This window comes from Ipomoea triloba, chromosome 10, assembly GCF_003576645.1.
Source record: "Ipomoea triloba cultivar NCNSP0323 chromosome 10, ASM357664v1".
Lineage (NCBI taxonomy): Eukaryota > Viridiplantae > Streptophyta > Magnoliopsida > Solanales > Convolvulaceae > Ipomoea > Ipomoea triloba.
In genome coordinates, this window is record NC_044925.1 from 7,641,901 (window position 1) to 7,660,568 (window position 18,668).

Consider the following 18,668-nt stretch of genomic DNA (forward strand, 5'->3'; position numbering starts at 1 on the left):
TTAAAGTTAAATTATTTCTCATTTTTCCATATTTATTTTTGTAATAATATAATTACTTAAGTTATATGGAGTATTAAATATCGATCTTTTAAAGATAATTGTAAACAAACAAATCATATATATCAAAACCCTTGTGGTCAAGTGGCATAGTTGTGGCTCTCCCACTTGAGAGGTACCAAGTTCAATCTCCAGTGGGGCCAGTAGTATTCAAAAAGACAAAATAAGTTATATATATTATTCAATTAATTGAGTGATACTTTTGCACTAATCTTATAATCAAATAAATGTACATGTTCAATATTAGATTTTTAAAATAAGTTTATCTTTAATTTTGTTCTAATTCAAGCAAAGAAAACATCAAAAACATAATCAATCCAATCAATTTCATCAATTGCACTATATAATATTCGATGTTATAATTTATATAATTGTATATCGATCCAAATATTATAACAAATTCATTTCGTGCAACGCACGTGCAAAAATGCTAGTACTAGTAATAATAATAACAACAACAATAATTAATTAATTAATTAATTAATTAAATTTGATTCATCACAGGTTTCTATCAAGGTAGCAAGGGTATTATTAAGGGGAGGGGGTGGGTGCAGATGTGTTTTTTTAAATTATTATTTTTAAATTTTTTTAATTATTGTTAATTTTTTATTTTAATAGTTTATTATTAAAAATTATTTTAAAATGCTAACTCACCGTCCACATAAGCAAGTAACTTGATGAAATGCATGGTAACTTTGTTACCAGGTGAAATTGCATACATTTGAAGTGTTCAGTGGCCTAATTACACTTCTTTTTGGTTCAGTGGCCTAATTGCATTTTCAAGTTACGTTCAGTTGCCAATTTGAACATCATCCCTTTATTCAATTACATTTACAGTACAAAATACAAATAATATTAACACTAATAATCATATACTTCAAATGTCATTCAATGGATTTCCATTTTAATTTATAACAGCACTGCAACATTAATCCTTTATGAAGATATTATTTTAGGAAAAAGTTTAGCATAGGACAACCCCAAACTGAAAATCACAAAACCTCATCTAGTAGTCAAGCCATTTCCCGTGACAAGTTTTTCAGCTTGGGTTTCAAAGTTGAAACTACAAAGAAAACAATGGGATAGGTCCAAATTGTAGTGCTTAGAGTTAACTTAGAAAGTTTTTGTTACTTTTTACTAATTTGCTATACAGAATACATATTGTATCAGTTTACAATTCACAAGAACATCAAATCCTGTTGTTCAAACCTGTCAAGGCCATAACTTAACCATATAATTATATAACATCTTCAGATTTACATTTAGATACATGATTCTGAAATCTTGTGATACATTTCATTTTATTCAAATTACCAGAAAGATTTAAAGGTTAAAGTAGAAACAATTTAGCAAAGAGGAACTCACAAGTAGAATCTATTAACTATGACAATAAATTGATGCACCCATAAAGAAAAATATTCACACAGATACAGATATACAATAACAATCTCTAACATAGTGTTGACTGCAGTCAAGAGTCGAGTAATTGAGTAATATATGGATGATGTTACTCCATATATAAACTCAACAGTCAAAACCAGTAATTTATAAAAATTTTCAAGTCAATTACAATATTTAGAGAATGGATTAGGGAGCTTATAGACAATAAGACAATTGTTTCCTCATGGTAGATCACATACAGCCAGAATTTTCCACAGATCACCTAATGTCAATCGTTGATGATAACATCGATGAAAGGCAATAGTAAATATCAATAGATAAGAAATGACATATTAAGTATGAACATAAGAACAAGTTATATAACATGGTATACATATTCATAGGGGGTGTTTGGCAAACGGCTGATAGCTTATAGCTGATAGCTGGTTGGTTTAGCTAGTAGTTGATGGCTGATTGTGTTAACTGGTTTGACCAGCTGGTTGTATTAGCTGGTTATAAAAAACTGTTTGGTAAATTAGTTGTTTACTAGTAGCTGATGCCGTTATAAATGGATGCGGTTAGAAGTGTTTGGCAAACTTAAATATTAAGCAAGATGATCAATATAAAAAGAAAAAAAAAGGCGTCATACTAACATGAAATATGTAGAGTATAACTTTTTTTCATTTCAAATTCGTTAAATTTATAAGTATAATATATAATATTTATTTGAACAACAATCCAACTATTTTATACATAATACAAATCAAATAAGTTGAAGGAATGCAAATTCTGTTCTAACGGCCGAATTTTTGAGCTGCGATTTGTGTAGCAGAGTCTTAATACAGAGGAATACTCCCACCGGAAAGTAAAATACTGCATGAACTCCTATTTCTTACTCTCAATTTTTACTTCCCCTCACAAATCTTTAATGCCAACATTTTTCTTGGGGCCCACATGATGAAAATCTCACATCCCTGTTTGCTACATCATAGAGTAAAAGAGAATGAGTAAAATTTAGGAGTACAGGTAGAACTCCAATAGAAATTCTCAACCTCTTGCAAATGGACCGAGATGGTACAATACCTAAAGTTGAATATAAATTATTACAATTGCAATCATCTATTGCAAATGGAGCCAGATGGTACAGTACCTAAATTTGAATATAAATCATTATAGTTGCAATACATATATTCTACAAGGAATATTACATCTACTTTCACTTTCTACTCTATTTTTTACTCCTTACTAAGCTGTTGCGTTCTAATAATTAATCCAAAAACATAATATAATGGACAAGTGCCTTTATTCTATCACTTTTTCTTTGGCTATGTTTGGCAAACCTAGCTGAAAAGCTATTTGAAAGCTGAAAAGTAGCTAAAAGTTGAAAAGCTATAAGCTCGAAGTTGAAATTTGAAGAGTTGTTATGCTTAAAAGTGTTTGATAAAATTAAATTTTTGATAAGCTGATAAATTTAAAAAGACTAAAAAGGATATCTTCATAAAATTTAAATAGTTTTAAATTTAAAAAGGTTTTTTTACATATTAAGATATAAAATAATGAAATCAATATACGTAGTATTTTAATAAAATATAGAGTAAGAACATATATATGAAAATGTATAAAGTAAAACAAAATATTTATAGTTCATAAAATTAGTTCATACAAAAATTAATATTCAATTGAAATTAATTACAATCAAACATATTGAAGAGAAAATGCCAAAAGGATTTTAATTAGGATGGATAAAAGATGTCATTTATTTAAAATAATAAAGATAAAGATAGAAAAAAGTTAAAAAGCTACTAGCTTATTTTGAGAACATTACCAAACAGAGCTTATAGCTTATTAGTAGCTTAAAATAAACTATAATTATAAGCTCTGTCAAACAAAGCCTTTATTTAATAAAATTTAGAGTTAACTCCATTTTTGGTCCCAGATTTATAGGTGACAATCCACTTTTAGTCCATTTTTATAAAAACATCCACTTTTGGTCCTAGTATTATTGTGGCATGACCATTTTTGGTCCTTTATCAACAAATCAGTTTAAATATCGTTAAATACAAGGACATTTTGGTCTTCAATTATGAATTTTTTCAAAAAAAATAAAAATAAAAAATGTAGCGGTTCAACATACTTTGTATAAAAAATATTGAAATGTCTTTGTATTTAACGATATTTCAACGATTTTGTTGTTGGAGGACTAAAATTGGTTATGCCACAATAATACTAGGACTAAAAGTGGATATTTTTATAAAAATGGACTAAAAGTGGATTGTCACATATAAATCTAGGACCAAAAATGGAATTAACTCTAAAATTTATATATGTAATGAGAGTTATACTCTTATAATGATATCTATTATTTTTCATATGCTACAAACTTCACTTCTAATAGAACAGTATGGATGCATCTATTAGGTGAACATATTACAAAAATTGTTTGTGTCACCTCTAATAAAACATTATGGATGCATCCATTAGGTGACCATATAACAAAAATTGTTTGTGTTCAAAATTTGTTTGTGTCAATGAGGTGAAAGGGAGAGGTTGGAAAAAAACTGATGGGTAAATGAATTTTCAATGTATGCTTATTAACAATGTTGCAAAAGTCGCGCCTAGGCATTGACTAATCGCCTAGAATTTTGGCGAAATCATCGTTCTAGGCGGTCGGCTACCTAGGCAGACTAGGCGGTCTATGCGGTCGTCTAGGTGGCCTAGGCGGGCGTCTAGGTCGTCGGTTAGCTATTTTTTCGTATTTTTTAAAATTGGTTATTTTGCTCAACATGTCATTTTTAGTGAAATAGCCGTAAATTGATCAAATTATTAGCAAACCCAAAACAAAATGCAATAAAAAATTCAAAATCAGGTACTCTAATATTAGTATTTTGTGAGTTGTGATTTTGTGTTGTGTTTTGATTCTTTAAATTTTTATACAATTTACAATTTCAGATTTTTTTTAGGTTAATATTTAATATTTTAGTACTAACTATTAAAGTATTAAATAGTTTATAATTACTAATTCTTAATTTTTTTTTTAAAAAAAAGCGCCTGGACGCCACTCGGGTGTCGAGGAGCGCCTAGCGATTTTTGCAACCTTGCTTATTAATATTGGTAATTTATCCCAACATAATTTTCTTTTATCTCTGAAAAAATAATGAAAGGTCACAATTAGAGATGGCAATTCAACTCGCCCCGACGGAGGCGGGTTCGGGGATTTTTTTCGGGGAATGGGGTCGGGGATGGGGGGAATTTTCTAATCCCCGCAAGGGACGGGGAGGACATTCCCCGCCCCGACCCCGATCCCGACCCCGACCCCGTCCCCGAATCCCCGTTAAATATTATATAATATATAATATATATATTTATATTATAATATAATATATATACTATTAATATTAATAATATTAATAACAAAACATAATAAACAACTCCATTGGCCAGTAGAATCCACTGCAGTGTGCTTAAGAATTAGGATTAATATTGATTCTGTGAACATGTGTATGTGATTATGTGAACATTTGCAATGTATATTATAGAAAAGTCATAATCTGATACGCATCAAAGGAAAGAAATAATCGGTGGCTTAATTAGTGAATGGTCTAAAAGGAATGCCTGATATGTACTTAAAGGATAATTGACTAATTATTAGTATAAAGAAATTATGTATATTAGAATATATCATTACCTTGTATAGTTAGAATAATTTTAGTAGCTTAATTGTTGTAGGTGTTAGTAATTTAGTATAAATAGGTCCATTGTATATGAATATGGGAACTACTCAAGAGAAATATATTGTTATTATTCATGTTCTTCTTCTTTATTCTTCTTGGAGCTCTCACACGCTCGAAGTGTGAAATTGGAGTTTACCGTGACTCGAAATACGGTTAGGAGTTAGAAGCCTGCTCGAAAGGTTTCCATCCGTTACGGTCCTATCTAGGGTCGTATCAACTGGTGCTTTCATTGAGAGATCCGTGAGAGTATCTCCTTCCCTTTATTTTTATTTTTATATTCTTCCGTTGCATCCTTAGAAACCAAAAAAAACAAAAACCCACAAATATTTTAATTTCTTTCATTGTTTTATTTTTTTTCCTTCCGCATATCAGCCCAGAAAAAGAAAAAAAAACAATAACAAAAGAAAAAAAATCAAAAGAGTTTTTGTTTTTAAGTTTCATTGATTTCTATTTTTCATGGCCATTAATATCTTCGCCTAAAATCATTCAGCTTCTCAACCGTGGGTAGAATCCTTGTCCGAAATTCGCCAACAACTTCATTACCACAATCGTTATCACCTTCAAGCCTTGAAAGATGTTCAACAATCCATAGATACTTTAACCCAAATTGTTAATTCCCTTCAGACACACCACACATCCCAACACCACACAAATCACCCAAGCTATGTCCAGTTTCCGCTCTCTAAGCAATCTAATCCCCATGTTTCTTGGCAACAATTTCTTTTGAAGAATGATCTTCCAAAATTTGATGGCAAGGACCCCCATGCTTGGATTTTCCGGTCACAAGAATTTTTTGAATATCATAATGTGTCTCATGAACAACATCTTTCTTGTGTTTCATTTATGGTTCATGGTGAAGCCTTGAAATGGTTCGATTGGATGAAAAGTAATGAGTTGTTGCATTCATGGGATGATTTTCTAGATCAAGTCAAGTTTCGTTTTGATCCGATTTATTTTGAGGACGTTGCAATTCAATTTCCTAAATTACATCAAGTTCCTACTATGGCAGCGTATCAGGCTGAGTATGAAAAATTTCCCCTGCTCACTCCAAATGAAGGTCAACAACATGAAAGTGGGCACCTTGAGCATCCCAGGGAATATTCCAACACATAGTGCGAGAATGATTCATACGTGGATCTCATACTAGAGGAGCATGTAACAATTTCACAAGATTATCCATCAATAGAGGTCATGGAAGTATTACAACACAAGCCTGACCAAGAGAGTAGGCCATCCAAAAGTCACGAACACGATCAAAAATCTTTTAAATCATTTTTTCTGCTAATGGACCACCCGCTAGGATGGCATGAACTTCCACCACAGATATGGTTATATTTTATCCCTCTTTACACCTTGAGGTCAAGGTGCTTTTTGAAGGGGTGGAGAGTGATACGCATCAAAGGAAAGAAATAATCGGTGGCTTAATTAGTGAATGGTCTAAAAGGAATGCCTATATGTACTTAAAGGATAATTGACTAATTATTAGTATAAGGAAATTATGTATATTAGAATATATCATTACCTTGTATAGTTAGAATAATTTTAGTAGCTTAATTGTTGTAGGTGTTAGTAATTTAATATAAATAGGTCCATTGTATATGAATATGGGGAACTACTCAAGAGAAATATATTGTTATTATTCATGTTCTTCTTCTTTATTCTTCTTGGAGCTCTCACACGCTCGAAGTGTGAAATTGGAGTTTACCGTGACTTGAAATACGATTAGGAGTTAGAAGCCTGCTCGAAAGCTTTCCATCCGTTACGGTCCTATCTAGGGTCGTATCATAATCAGATTAAGTGTAAGTTGCTTAATTAATTGTAAAAAGGCATAGAATTATAGGAACAGAAATTCTAATTCTAATATTAGTCTTTTTTAAAATTGGCATAATTCAAAATATTCCCGTAGGAATTCCCCGATCCCAAAAAATCCCCGCGGGGACGGGGATGGGGAATAATTTCCCATCCCCACCGGGGGAACGGGGAATGGGGAGAGATTTCGGGGACGGGGACCCCATTCCCCGCCCCCGCCCCGCCTCGTTGCCATCCCTAGTCACAATGAGAAATCTCACACCAGTATAACTCTTTTATGTTGATTTTTTTATAAAACAAAAATTCTTTAAAAACAAGTTTACCCCATTAAAAAAAAAAAAAAAAAAAAAACTTTAGTGGCCCTAGTCATAACATATACGTACTACAAGCTTAGACATATCAAAGGATACCTTGCTCAAGTCAATATATCAAAGGATACCTTGCTCAAGTCAATAGTAAGAAATTATATCATATATAACAACTCCGCAAAACATAGCATAATAAATATACATTACTTGCAAATCATTTATATTATAGAAAAATTATTAAAACACACTTTAATAATCATAAAAAGGTATAACAAAAACTCAAAATATAATTAGTTCACACATTCACATCAAACCGAATAGATATATAAAGTAGTAGAGATTCAAAGTGAAAAAGAGATAAATTTATAGTTTTTACTCAAATGATCAAATTGGTCGGGCGGTTAACGCGGTAACAATAAGGTTACAACTTACAAGTAGGTACGATTCCCCTATCCAATAGGAGCGGCAGCCTTATTACCTGGAAGAACGATGACATCACCATTTTGACATCTAATCGGCATCTGTAGTGTCACATATTTCACTTGCTGTATTCAACTTTGAGACTTGGACAGTGTTTGATCTTCAAAGACTCGAGCCTACTTAAGAGGTGATGTGGCACTGTCTTAAGTTTCCTGCAATAATTTAGTTCCAACTCCCTGATGCATGGCATTATTATTATTATTATTGCTTCTTGTTTGAAGTCGTCCCATTCCTCCCACTCGGGACAATCGTAGAACTCCAATTTCTTCAGCTTTGGAAAAGCAACACCACCTACTTCTGCTACTCCCAAAAACTCCCTCCCTACATATCTTAGCTCCTTCATGTCCCATATGAAAAGAGTCTCCAGAGAAGGCAGTTTGCCTAATGGAGGCAAAGATGAACAATTTCTGCACCCATAGATTTTAAGAATCCGTAGATTATCAAGGGACAGTGTAATCCAGGAAGGGAAGTGGGTTCCTCCGTACCGAATAAGTTGCAAGGTTTGCAGTTCTGGAGGTGGTTCCAGAGCTTCCATCACATCCGTTCCCACATCGACTCCTGGACTGAAATCTAGACATAATTCTTTGATGTGCTTCTTGTTTCTCAATTCTGCTTTCTCTGCTTCCTCCACATCTGCTGCATTATTCAGATCGCACAAAACAGTAATTGACAGCTCCCCTTTGAGTTGGTTCAGCTTCTCCATGTATCCCAACTTACTTGACTCTTTCCCCACCTTAAACTCACTTAAACTACAAAGCTGAGTTAGCTTTGCGATGCCTTGGGGCATTGTCTCCAGCCTATTGGTGCCTCTGATGTTAAGGTGTCTCAAGTTTATCAAATTGCCAATCCCTTTGGGTAACTCCTGCACTTGTGTACAATAACTTAAATTAATGTACTTTAACTCAACCAAATTTCCAATCCCTTCAGGCAGTCTAGAAAGATGTTCACATCTTTCCAGAACTAAAGTTTGCAAGTTCTCCAAAGAACAAATTGTATCGGGCAACTTCTCTACTTTGCTCCAACTTAAATTAATGTACTTTAGCTGATTCAAATCTCCAATCTTATCAGGTAAGTCCTTTACTTTGCTCAAACTTAAATCAATGTACCTTAGTTGATGCAAATTTCCAATCCCATTTGGCAACCTAGAAAAACACCTACATCTTCTAAGATCTAAAGTTTGCAAGTTATATAAAGAACAAACTGCATCCGGCAACTCTTCTACGTTGCTCCAACTTAAATCAATGTACCTTAGATGAAGCAAATTTCCTATATTCTTTGGGAGTTCTTGCAACTCACGACCATGCAATCCTAATACTCTCATAGATTTCAGACCATTGAACAAATCAGGAGTAAGTTGTTCGGGAGAAAAACCTTCAGCAAAAAAGCTGCGAAGTTTTCCAATATCACAAATGGAAGCAAGATTCATATTCTTACCAGTGTTCTGCCATGACAGATGACGTAGATTTTTAAATCCGGCCTTATCCTTGTGCTGGTCAATGCTGTAGCATTCATTTTTGCTAAGAAACTGCGCAAAATCATGCACTATGTCATGCATTTTGCAAGATATGATAATGTTGAAATCCATGTCATCTTTCTTCAAATTTTGGAAGAAAGAGCGCTTTGCTAAACCCCCAAATAACTCCCTGCCTTTTGATTCCATAGTCACATAACCTTGTGCCATCCAAATTCTGATGAGCTTTTCTACCTCTATTTCATAATCTTTGGGAAAGACAGCACAATATGAGAAACATTGCTTCATCATTGGGGTCAAATCATTGTAGCTTTGATACAAATGAGGGAAGAGGTCTGTTACCACTTCCTCCAACTCCCAAATTTTATTGTCTAAAACATTTTGCCAATCATCTCTAGTGTCTTTGAAACATAGCAGGCTTCCCATAACCTTAGCTGCAAGTGGCAGCCCTTTGCACTTTTGAGCAATTTTCTGACCAATATCTTTCAGTTTCTTACAGTCCTCTTCCCTTCTCCCAGATAATGCTATCCTGCTAAGCAACAACCAAGCTTCCGAGTCAGATATTAGATCCAACTGATGCTGATACACACTTCCCATCATTCTAGCAACCCTCTCACTCCTTGAGGTCACCAAGATTCTACTCCCGGGGAGTCCATCCTTGAGAGAGTTCTTCAATGGCTCCCACTTTGCAGACTGCTCTGTCCACACATCATCCATCACAAGTAGGAACCTTTTCTCAGACAAAGTGCTTTGGATTTTTGCCAGTAATACATGCAGTTGAGACAGATCTGTGGAGCTTTTAGTGGTTGACTCAACAATGGCTTTTGCAATCTTGATCTGGTCAAAAGGGTCGGAGACACAAATCCACACCCTTTCATCAAAATGAGTTTTGATCTGTTCATCCCCAAAGACTAGTAGAGCAAGAGTAGTTTTCCCTATCCCTCCCGTGCCCACTATGGAAATCACAGGGGGGCCATTTCCATTTCTTGCTTCTTCTTCTCCAGAATTCTCCACTAATTTGCTTATTAAAGCACTGGCATCGGATTTCCTACCTTGAATCTCAGACGCATCGACATCAAACGCAGTGGTGACTCGCATCAATTCTTGATCAGAGTGTGATGCTGCAGAAGTGTGTGTTATAGATGATGCATAATCAAATTTGAACTGATCTTTCTCTTTCGTAATCCGATCAAGTGTTGAATCAAGCTCCTTTATTTTCTTGGCGATGTCTCGATGAATAGCAAACCTTTTGTAATGGAAACGCGAAGGCAGGAAAGAGCTGCGACTTGCAAGAGTTCTGGTTCTCCACTCGTCTAGAACATCATCCACTTGGTAGGAGAAGTCTTGGATATTTTCGATCCAGAGTTTGATGCCCGTTTCCTTAAAGCTTCTCTTCTCTGCATCATCCAATACCTCCCTGATTTTCTCGAGCTTTGATGAGAGGTTTTTGATATCCTTCTTCACACCCAAAACTCTTTTCAACTCCTGGGCTTGGTGATTCAGGATGTTGATCAGCTGTTCGACAACACCGGAGATGAGAGCGTCGGCCATGGTCGTTGACTCTTAGTTGAAACGTGCTTTGAGAGATGATAAGGTTTGCATGTAAATGTAATGTATGGGTGTGCAAATTTTGGTTACTCAAAAATAGGTTAATCTATAGACCAACAAAATTTTGTTAATTATTTTTCAAATTAAAATATTTTAGTTGGACTAATGTTTAAGAATTTTAGTTATTGATTAATATGGTTATATATATATATATATATATAGAGTTATGATCAAGTGCGGCCGTGCGGTTCACACCACTCAATGTTAAGAAACACACCACACAAATATGCACTGTGGTGTGTTTCTTAACATTGTGGTGTGTTTCATTCTATTTCATTATGGTGTGTTTCTTAACATTGAGTGATGTATTTCGTAACATTGAGTGGTGTGTGGCCGCACGGGAGAGCACGACCGCATTTGAACCTATATATATATTCAAATGTGGTCGTGCCTTCCCGTTCAGTCGGTGCGCTTCACACCACTCAATGTTAGAAAATGCACAACTCAATGTTAAAAAACGACCACAATGAAAATATACAAAAATATCAAAAAAACACACCACACTCCCAAAATAATGCACACTAACTCCCTTGCTCCTAATGGTGCATTTGTTAACACTGTGTAGTGTATATTTGCATACCTAGTGGTGTGTTTTTGGTGATGCTTATTTTTTTTGGTGCATTTTCTAATATTGAGTGGTGTATATTTATATACATAGTGGTCCCGCCGCACTAACCGCACGTTAAGGGGCGACCACACCGAATTATGACTATATATATATATATAGAGAGAGAGAGCGAGAGAGAGAGAGAGAGAGAGGGGGAGAGAGCGCCAAGGTTGACTCTGTAGTTGACACTCTAATTTGAGAGGCGATAAGGTTGGGCTTTTTCTCCAATGGGGACTAGTATGTGAGTATGGGACCTAAGAGACGGAAAGATTTGAATGCTGGATGGGAATGGCAAAAATGTCACCACAATTACCAGGTAAACACCAAGTGAAAAAAAAAAAAATTTAAAAGCTGAATTCACAATTTTAACAACTCAAGCATATCAATTGTTTGTGACGAAAATTTGTATATTATATATAGTTGTCTTTGTTAGGAAATGGAAGCAAAACCATTAGAATATAATAGAGATATTAATCAACTTATTATAAGAAATATTACAAAGAGATGCTCATATAAAAGAATTTATAGAAAAAAATAATAGACGTACTACAACAAGAAATAAATAATCTAAATAATAGACTAAGAATAAAAGAAGAAATATTAGACAAAAGGATATGGAAATAAGAATATTACTAGTGTTTTACCCGTGCGATGCACGGAACAAATTTTGTTATTATGAATTTAAATAAAATTTTAAAAATGAATATATATTAAAATGCACAATATAATAATATAGTTGAATTTTCATATATTTGGTCAAGTATCTATTATCATAGCATACAAAATTAAAATTAAAATTAAAATTAAAATTAAAATTTTGTATGATTAATATAATTTCTAATCATGTACATATTTAGATAAATTTATAAAGAAAAATTTACATAATTAAATTGAATTGTTCATTATTATAGTTCATATATATTATAATTCTAACAATATGAATAATTACTAAGAAAATTATACATAAAAATTAAAAAAATGTAAATTTTAAATTTTGTATATATGAATTTAAAGTCTAATCAGACGCATTTTCTTATATGATTGTATAATATAGTGTATATACAAATAATATTTATGTGTGCAAATTCTATAATATAATTCCTATAATTATAATTTATATTGATATATTATAATTTAAATAATTAAATTTAGAAATTAAAAATAATATTTTAATTTTGTATGATTAATATAGTGCATAAGTATATGTATGTATACATTTTTAAAAATATAAATACGTATGAACACACATTTCGTTAATTCTATAATGTGTTTTTTTTTTTTTAAGTAATTGGTTATAAAGCATTTGGAATAGCAATAGCTCTAAACACAAACACACCACCCTTGCTACTACATGTCATTTTCCCAATTTTTTCTATAATTTTAATAAAAATATAATTATTTATAATAATCACCTCGTTGTGAAAGGAATATACTCTATTTGGCATATGTAGTTGCAGGGCCTGTCCAAACATTTTAGAGCCCTGTCGAAATTAAAAAAATAGGCCACTTATATGAAAATCTAAAATTTAAATGTAATAATACTAAAAAATAATAATATCAAATAACATGAAATACTATTAGAAAATTTTAGACATTTTTTAAATACAAAAGTAACCATGACAAAAAAAAAATCTGCGTGCTATGCAAAATCATCGATAATTGCATCAAAATTAACATTCTCTAGCATATCCTTCTCAATACACAAAATCGTCATTAACATGGCATTGGTCATTTAAATTTTTTTTAGATTGTTTCAAATTTTCATTAAATGATTATGATTTTTTTGAAAAAATTATTTTTAGCTTCTCTTTGTGATTCTATTAGCTGCTCTACTTATTTTCTATTTTTTTTTGTTTTTCTTTTTTCACCATCACATAAATGCTTTTTAGGTAACTTTATATAAAAAAATTTTAAAAACTGTGTATAAGAAAATAACAAAAGTACCTGAATATTTTTAAAAAGTTTCCCTCAGTCTTCAGTTTTAACAGTATCACAAACAACTCCACAACTACGATCTTTTGTTTATTTCTTCTTTCATTTTCTATCCCTGTAAATATAATGGATTAGATAGAACTCAGTAACTCAGGGTAATTATAATTCAAAAATTTTATATATATATATATATATATATATATATATATATATATATATATATATATATATATATTCTAGAATTACAGAAATCACAAAATTCATTATCCAAATAAACATTACTCATTAGAGGATTATAGTTTATAGCTCTAAATCCCTAATGCCCTATAGGTGTGCAGTGTTGCATAAGAAATATAGACATAACAAATTACAAATAGAAGAAAACTTACAAGTTACAACGGACAATGGGGCCTAAACTGGCAAACAAATGAACAATCATTGAGTAATCGAATTGGAAAAAAATTTATTGAAGAAGACGAATGGGTTAGCCGGTTAGCTAGGGTGTCGATTCTAATAGATAAAAGATAATTAGGTGTCCTCAACTCCCTGTGTCGATTCTATTTCTAAATTATTTAATTAATCGTCGATTCTCAGCTTCCTACAATCCCATCTATTCTTAATTTTTTGTTTTCTAATATAATTATAACACTAATTTTTTTTTAATATAATTACAACACTAACTATAACACTATAATAGATATATGTATACATATACATATATATGGATGACCCCTTCTATCATGGGGTCCTGGGCGGTCGCCCATCCCGCCCGTGCTCAGGACCGGCCCTGCGTAGTTGGAAAAACTAATTGATAGTTGAAAATTAGCTGAAAGTTGAAAAACATAAAGTTTAAAAGAGTTAATACCACAAATAGTCCTCTAACTATTGGGATAGTACTCCTTTTAGTTCTTGACTTTCCATTCGACCACAAATGGTCCTCTGACTTTCATTTTTACCACAAATAGTCTTCTGTTAAAATTTCTATTAAATAGGGGTTAAATTTAGGGGTAATATTGTCAAATTGATATATATAATGGTCATAAAATAAAAATATTTAGAACTTTTCACCAACAAGCATAATTGAAACAATTAACAAATATAAATACTCCTAAATAAAAAGATAATACACCTTATATCTCATAATTATGCGTACAAAATGAAGATTTAATATTCGAGCTATATGTTTTAATTTAATCAATAGATTAAAATTGAAGAATTTTTTTTCAAAAACCTTGCTTCCATCATTTTCATGGTTGTTCATACATGGTCGATTAATAATTTTTACTTTTCATTAATTGATCAAACATTTTGTTTGGGACATAACTGAAGACCGCCACCGTTGAATTAATATAATTAATCAATTACAAATTGCGAACATTAATCATGGATTTTTATTTAATTTGTTCATTTATGTAATTTGTCACGTCTATTTTGTTTTTATATTTATTAACTTAATGTTTATTAATGTTTTAAATTAATTATGTTGTCATATAATTATCAAAAAGAAGTAATCATAATAATATTAATCAATTTTACGATATTACCCCTACATTTAACACCTATTTAATAGAAATTTTAACAGAGGACTATTTGTGGTCAAAAATGAAAGTAAGAGGACCATTTGTGGTCGAATTGAAAGTTGAGGATTAAAAAGAATACTATCCCAATAGTTAGAGGACCATTTGTGGTATTAACTCAGTTTAAAACTACCATATTAGAGGGAGCGGATGCAATTAGAAGTTTTGGTAAACTTAAATGTTAAGCGAAATGATCAATATAAAATGATTAAAAGAAGAAAAAAAAAGGCGTCATACTGACATGAAATATGTGGAGTATAAGTATTTTTTTTAATCAAAATTTTAAATTTATAAGTATAATATATAATGTTGGTCCCAAGGGGATGGGGTACAAGTCTAGAGGGGGGGGGGGTGAATAGACTTGTATAAGATTTTGCAAATCTTTTTCGACCTCTCGTGTGTATTGGACTTAGGATGTTTAGGTCCAATACCTCACAAGATGAAGACAAAGTTTTATGCGCAGCGGAAAAGTTATCCCCTTTTAATTAGCACGAGTTTAAGTTAGTTCGAGAGGTGTAGTTATATGCAGTGCAGTTCGAGAGTTAGATCGAGAGATAAAAACAGAAAGTAAATGCGAGAGAGATTTTTAAGTGGTTCGGCCAACCAGCCTACGTCCACTCTTCTTCCAGAAACTCCTTGGAAGGATTGCACTAAAAACTTCCCTTTCTAGTACAATATCGAGCGCTTGAGCTTTGATCACGAAGCCCGCCTCAAGCCTCAGGTTTTTCGCCCCGCTTTTTGTTACTCCACCTATCGAGCACTTGAGCTTTGATCACCAAGCCCGCCTCAAGCCTCAGGATCTTCACAAGACAGCTCCCAGGTTACTCCGCCTCTCCTCAGGTTTTTCTCCCCGCTTCCAGTTACTCCACCTCTCGAGCACTTGAGCTTTGATCACCAAGCCCGCCTCAAGCCTCAGGATCTTCACTAGACAGCTGCCAGTTACTCCGCCTCTTTCTTGCTTAATCCAAAGCAAGGACCTTTGGTTGTCACAGTTGAATGTAACAAGCTCCAATCTGACCAAAGCTATCGTTGAATCAACTTCGATGTAGAGCAGCTTCGGTCACCTTCTAGATGTATAGCAGTTTAAGCTTTGTAACTCTCTCAAACACTAAGATGTGTTTTCTCGCTATTTTTGAATATCAGGATGATATTCCGGATTGAGCACTTGCACTTGAACGTTTGAATCAGACACCTCTTAAGATTTCGAATTAACCACCTTTTCTGTTTTTGTGTCTTCACGTCCTTTTTATATGAGAGTTGAGGAATAATTCCGTTGGAGGGAAAATTATTCCGTTTGAAATTTGTCTCCCATGCTGTGTATGGGACTTGCATCTTTTCAGCATTTTTTATGGAGTGGTGGTCTTGTAACTTGTACCTTTTGTTTGGTAGTGGATATTCCATAATCCACTTTCTTGAGTCCATGCTCCACTTGCTACTCTTGGTAAAAGTTACTCTTTTTATATTCCCATTGATCCTCGTTTTAGGGAATAAGACCGACTTTGGATTGGTGCACCTTCTATCCGTTTGTTGTGGAATTCTGATGTGGCATCCACTTCTAGCACCTCCTTAATATTTTATCTCCATGATATTCTTCTTCTCCAACTTTATCCATGTTTCCTGACCGTCATTCAGCCTTTTGGAGAAGTGTCAGTTTATCGAGACCAAAGATGATGTCTCGATCCCATGTATCGAGAGATCTATCTCTCGAACTCTGCTTATGTCTCGAACTGGATTGTTGTATCGAGAGGTCCTATCTCTCGAACTCTGCTTATGTCTCGAGACTTAGTTGATGTCTCGCAGACCCTTATTCCTCCAGTGTTGTCCCGTGCCTTCTTCTGATCTATCTATGAGATTACTACACGAGACTTCTAAGATGTTCACACAAGTTTCACCTTAAGCTTAAATATTTTCCGAGTTGAGCTCAAGTTACCCGGTTGTATTTTCGCTCTTAGTTTACTTGTCGAACTTACATATAATTCCTATCTTTCAAGACTTAGGGGATTCTGAAATACATTTTGGTATCATCAAAACCTATTACATTATGTTCCTAACAATTTCCCCCTTTTTGATGATGCCAACACTTATACTTACTTGTATGGCTGATTAGCAAGAAAAGAACATTGATTTTATTTTCAGCGCATACGGTAAGTTTGACAAGCGAGCTAATCTGCTAAAGCATGAAGTAAGAACTCACGCAACACCCCCAGCAAAAGATATATATATATTAATATAAGGGAATGTTTTACATACAATAGCAGAAAAGAAAGAGAAGATAAAGAACAACATAAATTTCGAATGCATGTAGACATCGAGAGCTTACTGCTTGTCTGCTTTCCTCTTCTCGTTTATGGCTGCTCGTGTCTTGATGGGGTCTTTGGAGTTCACCTGCTCTAGATATTTGTCTGATACGTCCAGGTGAAGGTAATTGATAAAGGCTTCACCTATGAAACTGCCTTCAATCACCCCATCTCTCCACCATTTGATGCATTCCAGAGGATTAAGGCCGCTATGAAGAGATAAGTCAGTTTTGGCAAGAAGACTTACTATGATTCCGTTGAGGTACTCGGTTGAGTCATCTTTGAACCCTGACTTGAAGTTTTTCATATATTGCTCATCTCTCTTCTCTTTGGCCGTTTGTTGTTCTTGTCTTTTTCTTCTCCTTTCTCTGTCTTCTTGTCTCCTTCTTTCCATTTCCAGTGTATGCTGGACCCTTAAGATTTCTGCTCTTTTCGCTTCCTCCAATTGTTTGCTCATTGACTTTGGAACTTTTGGAGGAGGTCCAGCTGGTTCACTTGCTGCCCTTTTCTTGCTAGTTGTTGATGTCCTTCCCTGAGTATTTTCCCCCTTGGTGGCATCATCTGCGCGGGAAAGGAGGGTGGACATGCCTTCGAAGAGTGCTTGAAGTTGGGCAGGCACTTGGTTCGACAGATCATCGAGTAGTGCTTTCATCACGTCCTGTCGAAGTTCACTGGAATACTGGAAGGCTCGAAGCTCTGCTCGTAACTCAGCTAATTCAGCTCTCGCACCTTCAGCCTCTGCTCGAGCTACAGCAGCCTCATCTGCAGCTTTCCGTGCTGCATCCTCAGCCCATACTGCCTGTTCGAGAAGTTCTTCATGGCTGGCTTGAGATTCACTTGTGCCAGCCGCAGGCATTGCAGCGTTGCGAACAATGGTCAGTATGCGCTCAATCTGAGCCATCTTCTGAGAGTGATCGGCCATGAATTGACGCACCTCGCCAATGAAAGCTTGTTCGGCCTTTGGATCATAATCAGAAGTTGAAGGAGAAGAAGTACCTTGAGTCGGAGGGGACTTGGGTGCTTCCAGATTTTCACCCATGACTTGCATTTGCGAGTCCACCTCTCGATTGAGTTCCTGAGGACCAGCAGGGACATAGGGATCAGAGCTCGAAGGTAGCTCCATATCAGGTGCTTCCCGGTTTCCACCTGAGGGATGGATCACTTCTTGCTCTTTACCTCTCGAACCTGGAGCCTCAGTTTCAGCAACCGTTGGGATAGGATCAGCGAAAGGAGGGACTTCTGTATTGGACGCTTCCTGGTTTCCATCCAATGGAAGTTCCCTCTTAGCATCACCTCTCGAACCAGTGCTGGGAACTTGGTCATCTGCTGGTGGAGTTGGAGACGAAGTGTCGACAGGTGCTTCCCTGTTTCCATCTTCGATGGTCGCATCGTCCTCCTCAGTACCTCTCGA

General features: G+C 34.3%; 1 protein-coding gene across 1 annotated transcript; it reads right to left on the reverse strand.

Annotated features, from left to right (window-relative positions):
• Window positions 1-7,625: 7,625 nt before the first annotated feature.
• On the reverse strand, window positions 7,626-10,787 carry LOC116033080 (putative disease resistance protein RGA3). Its single transcript, XM_031275835.1, has one exon. The coding sequence runs from the start codon at window positions 10,785-10,787 to the stop codon at window positions 7,824-7,826; it is 2,964 nt and encodes a 987-aa protein (XP_031131695.1). The 3' UTR covers window positions 7,626-7,823.
• Between the last annotated feature and the right edge of the window lie 7,881 nt (window positions 10,788-18,668).

Excerpts from the sequence above, each read along its gene's own strand:
- LOC116033080 (XM_031275835.1), bottom strand. The coding sequence starts at position 10,787 with ATGGCCGACGCTCTCATCTCCGGTGTTGTCGAACAGCTGATCAACATC.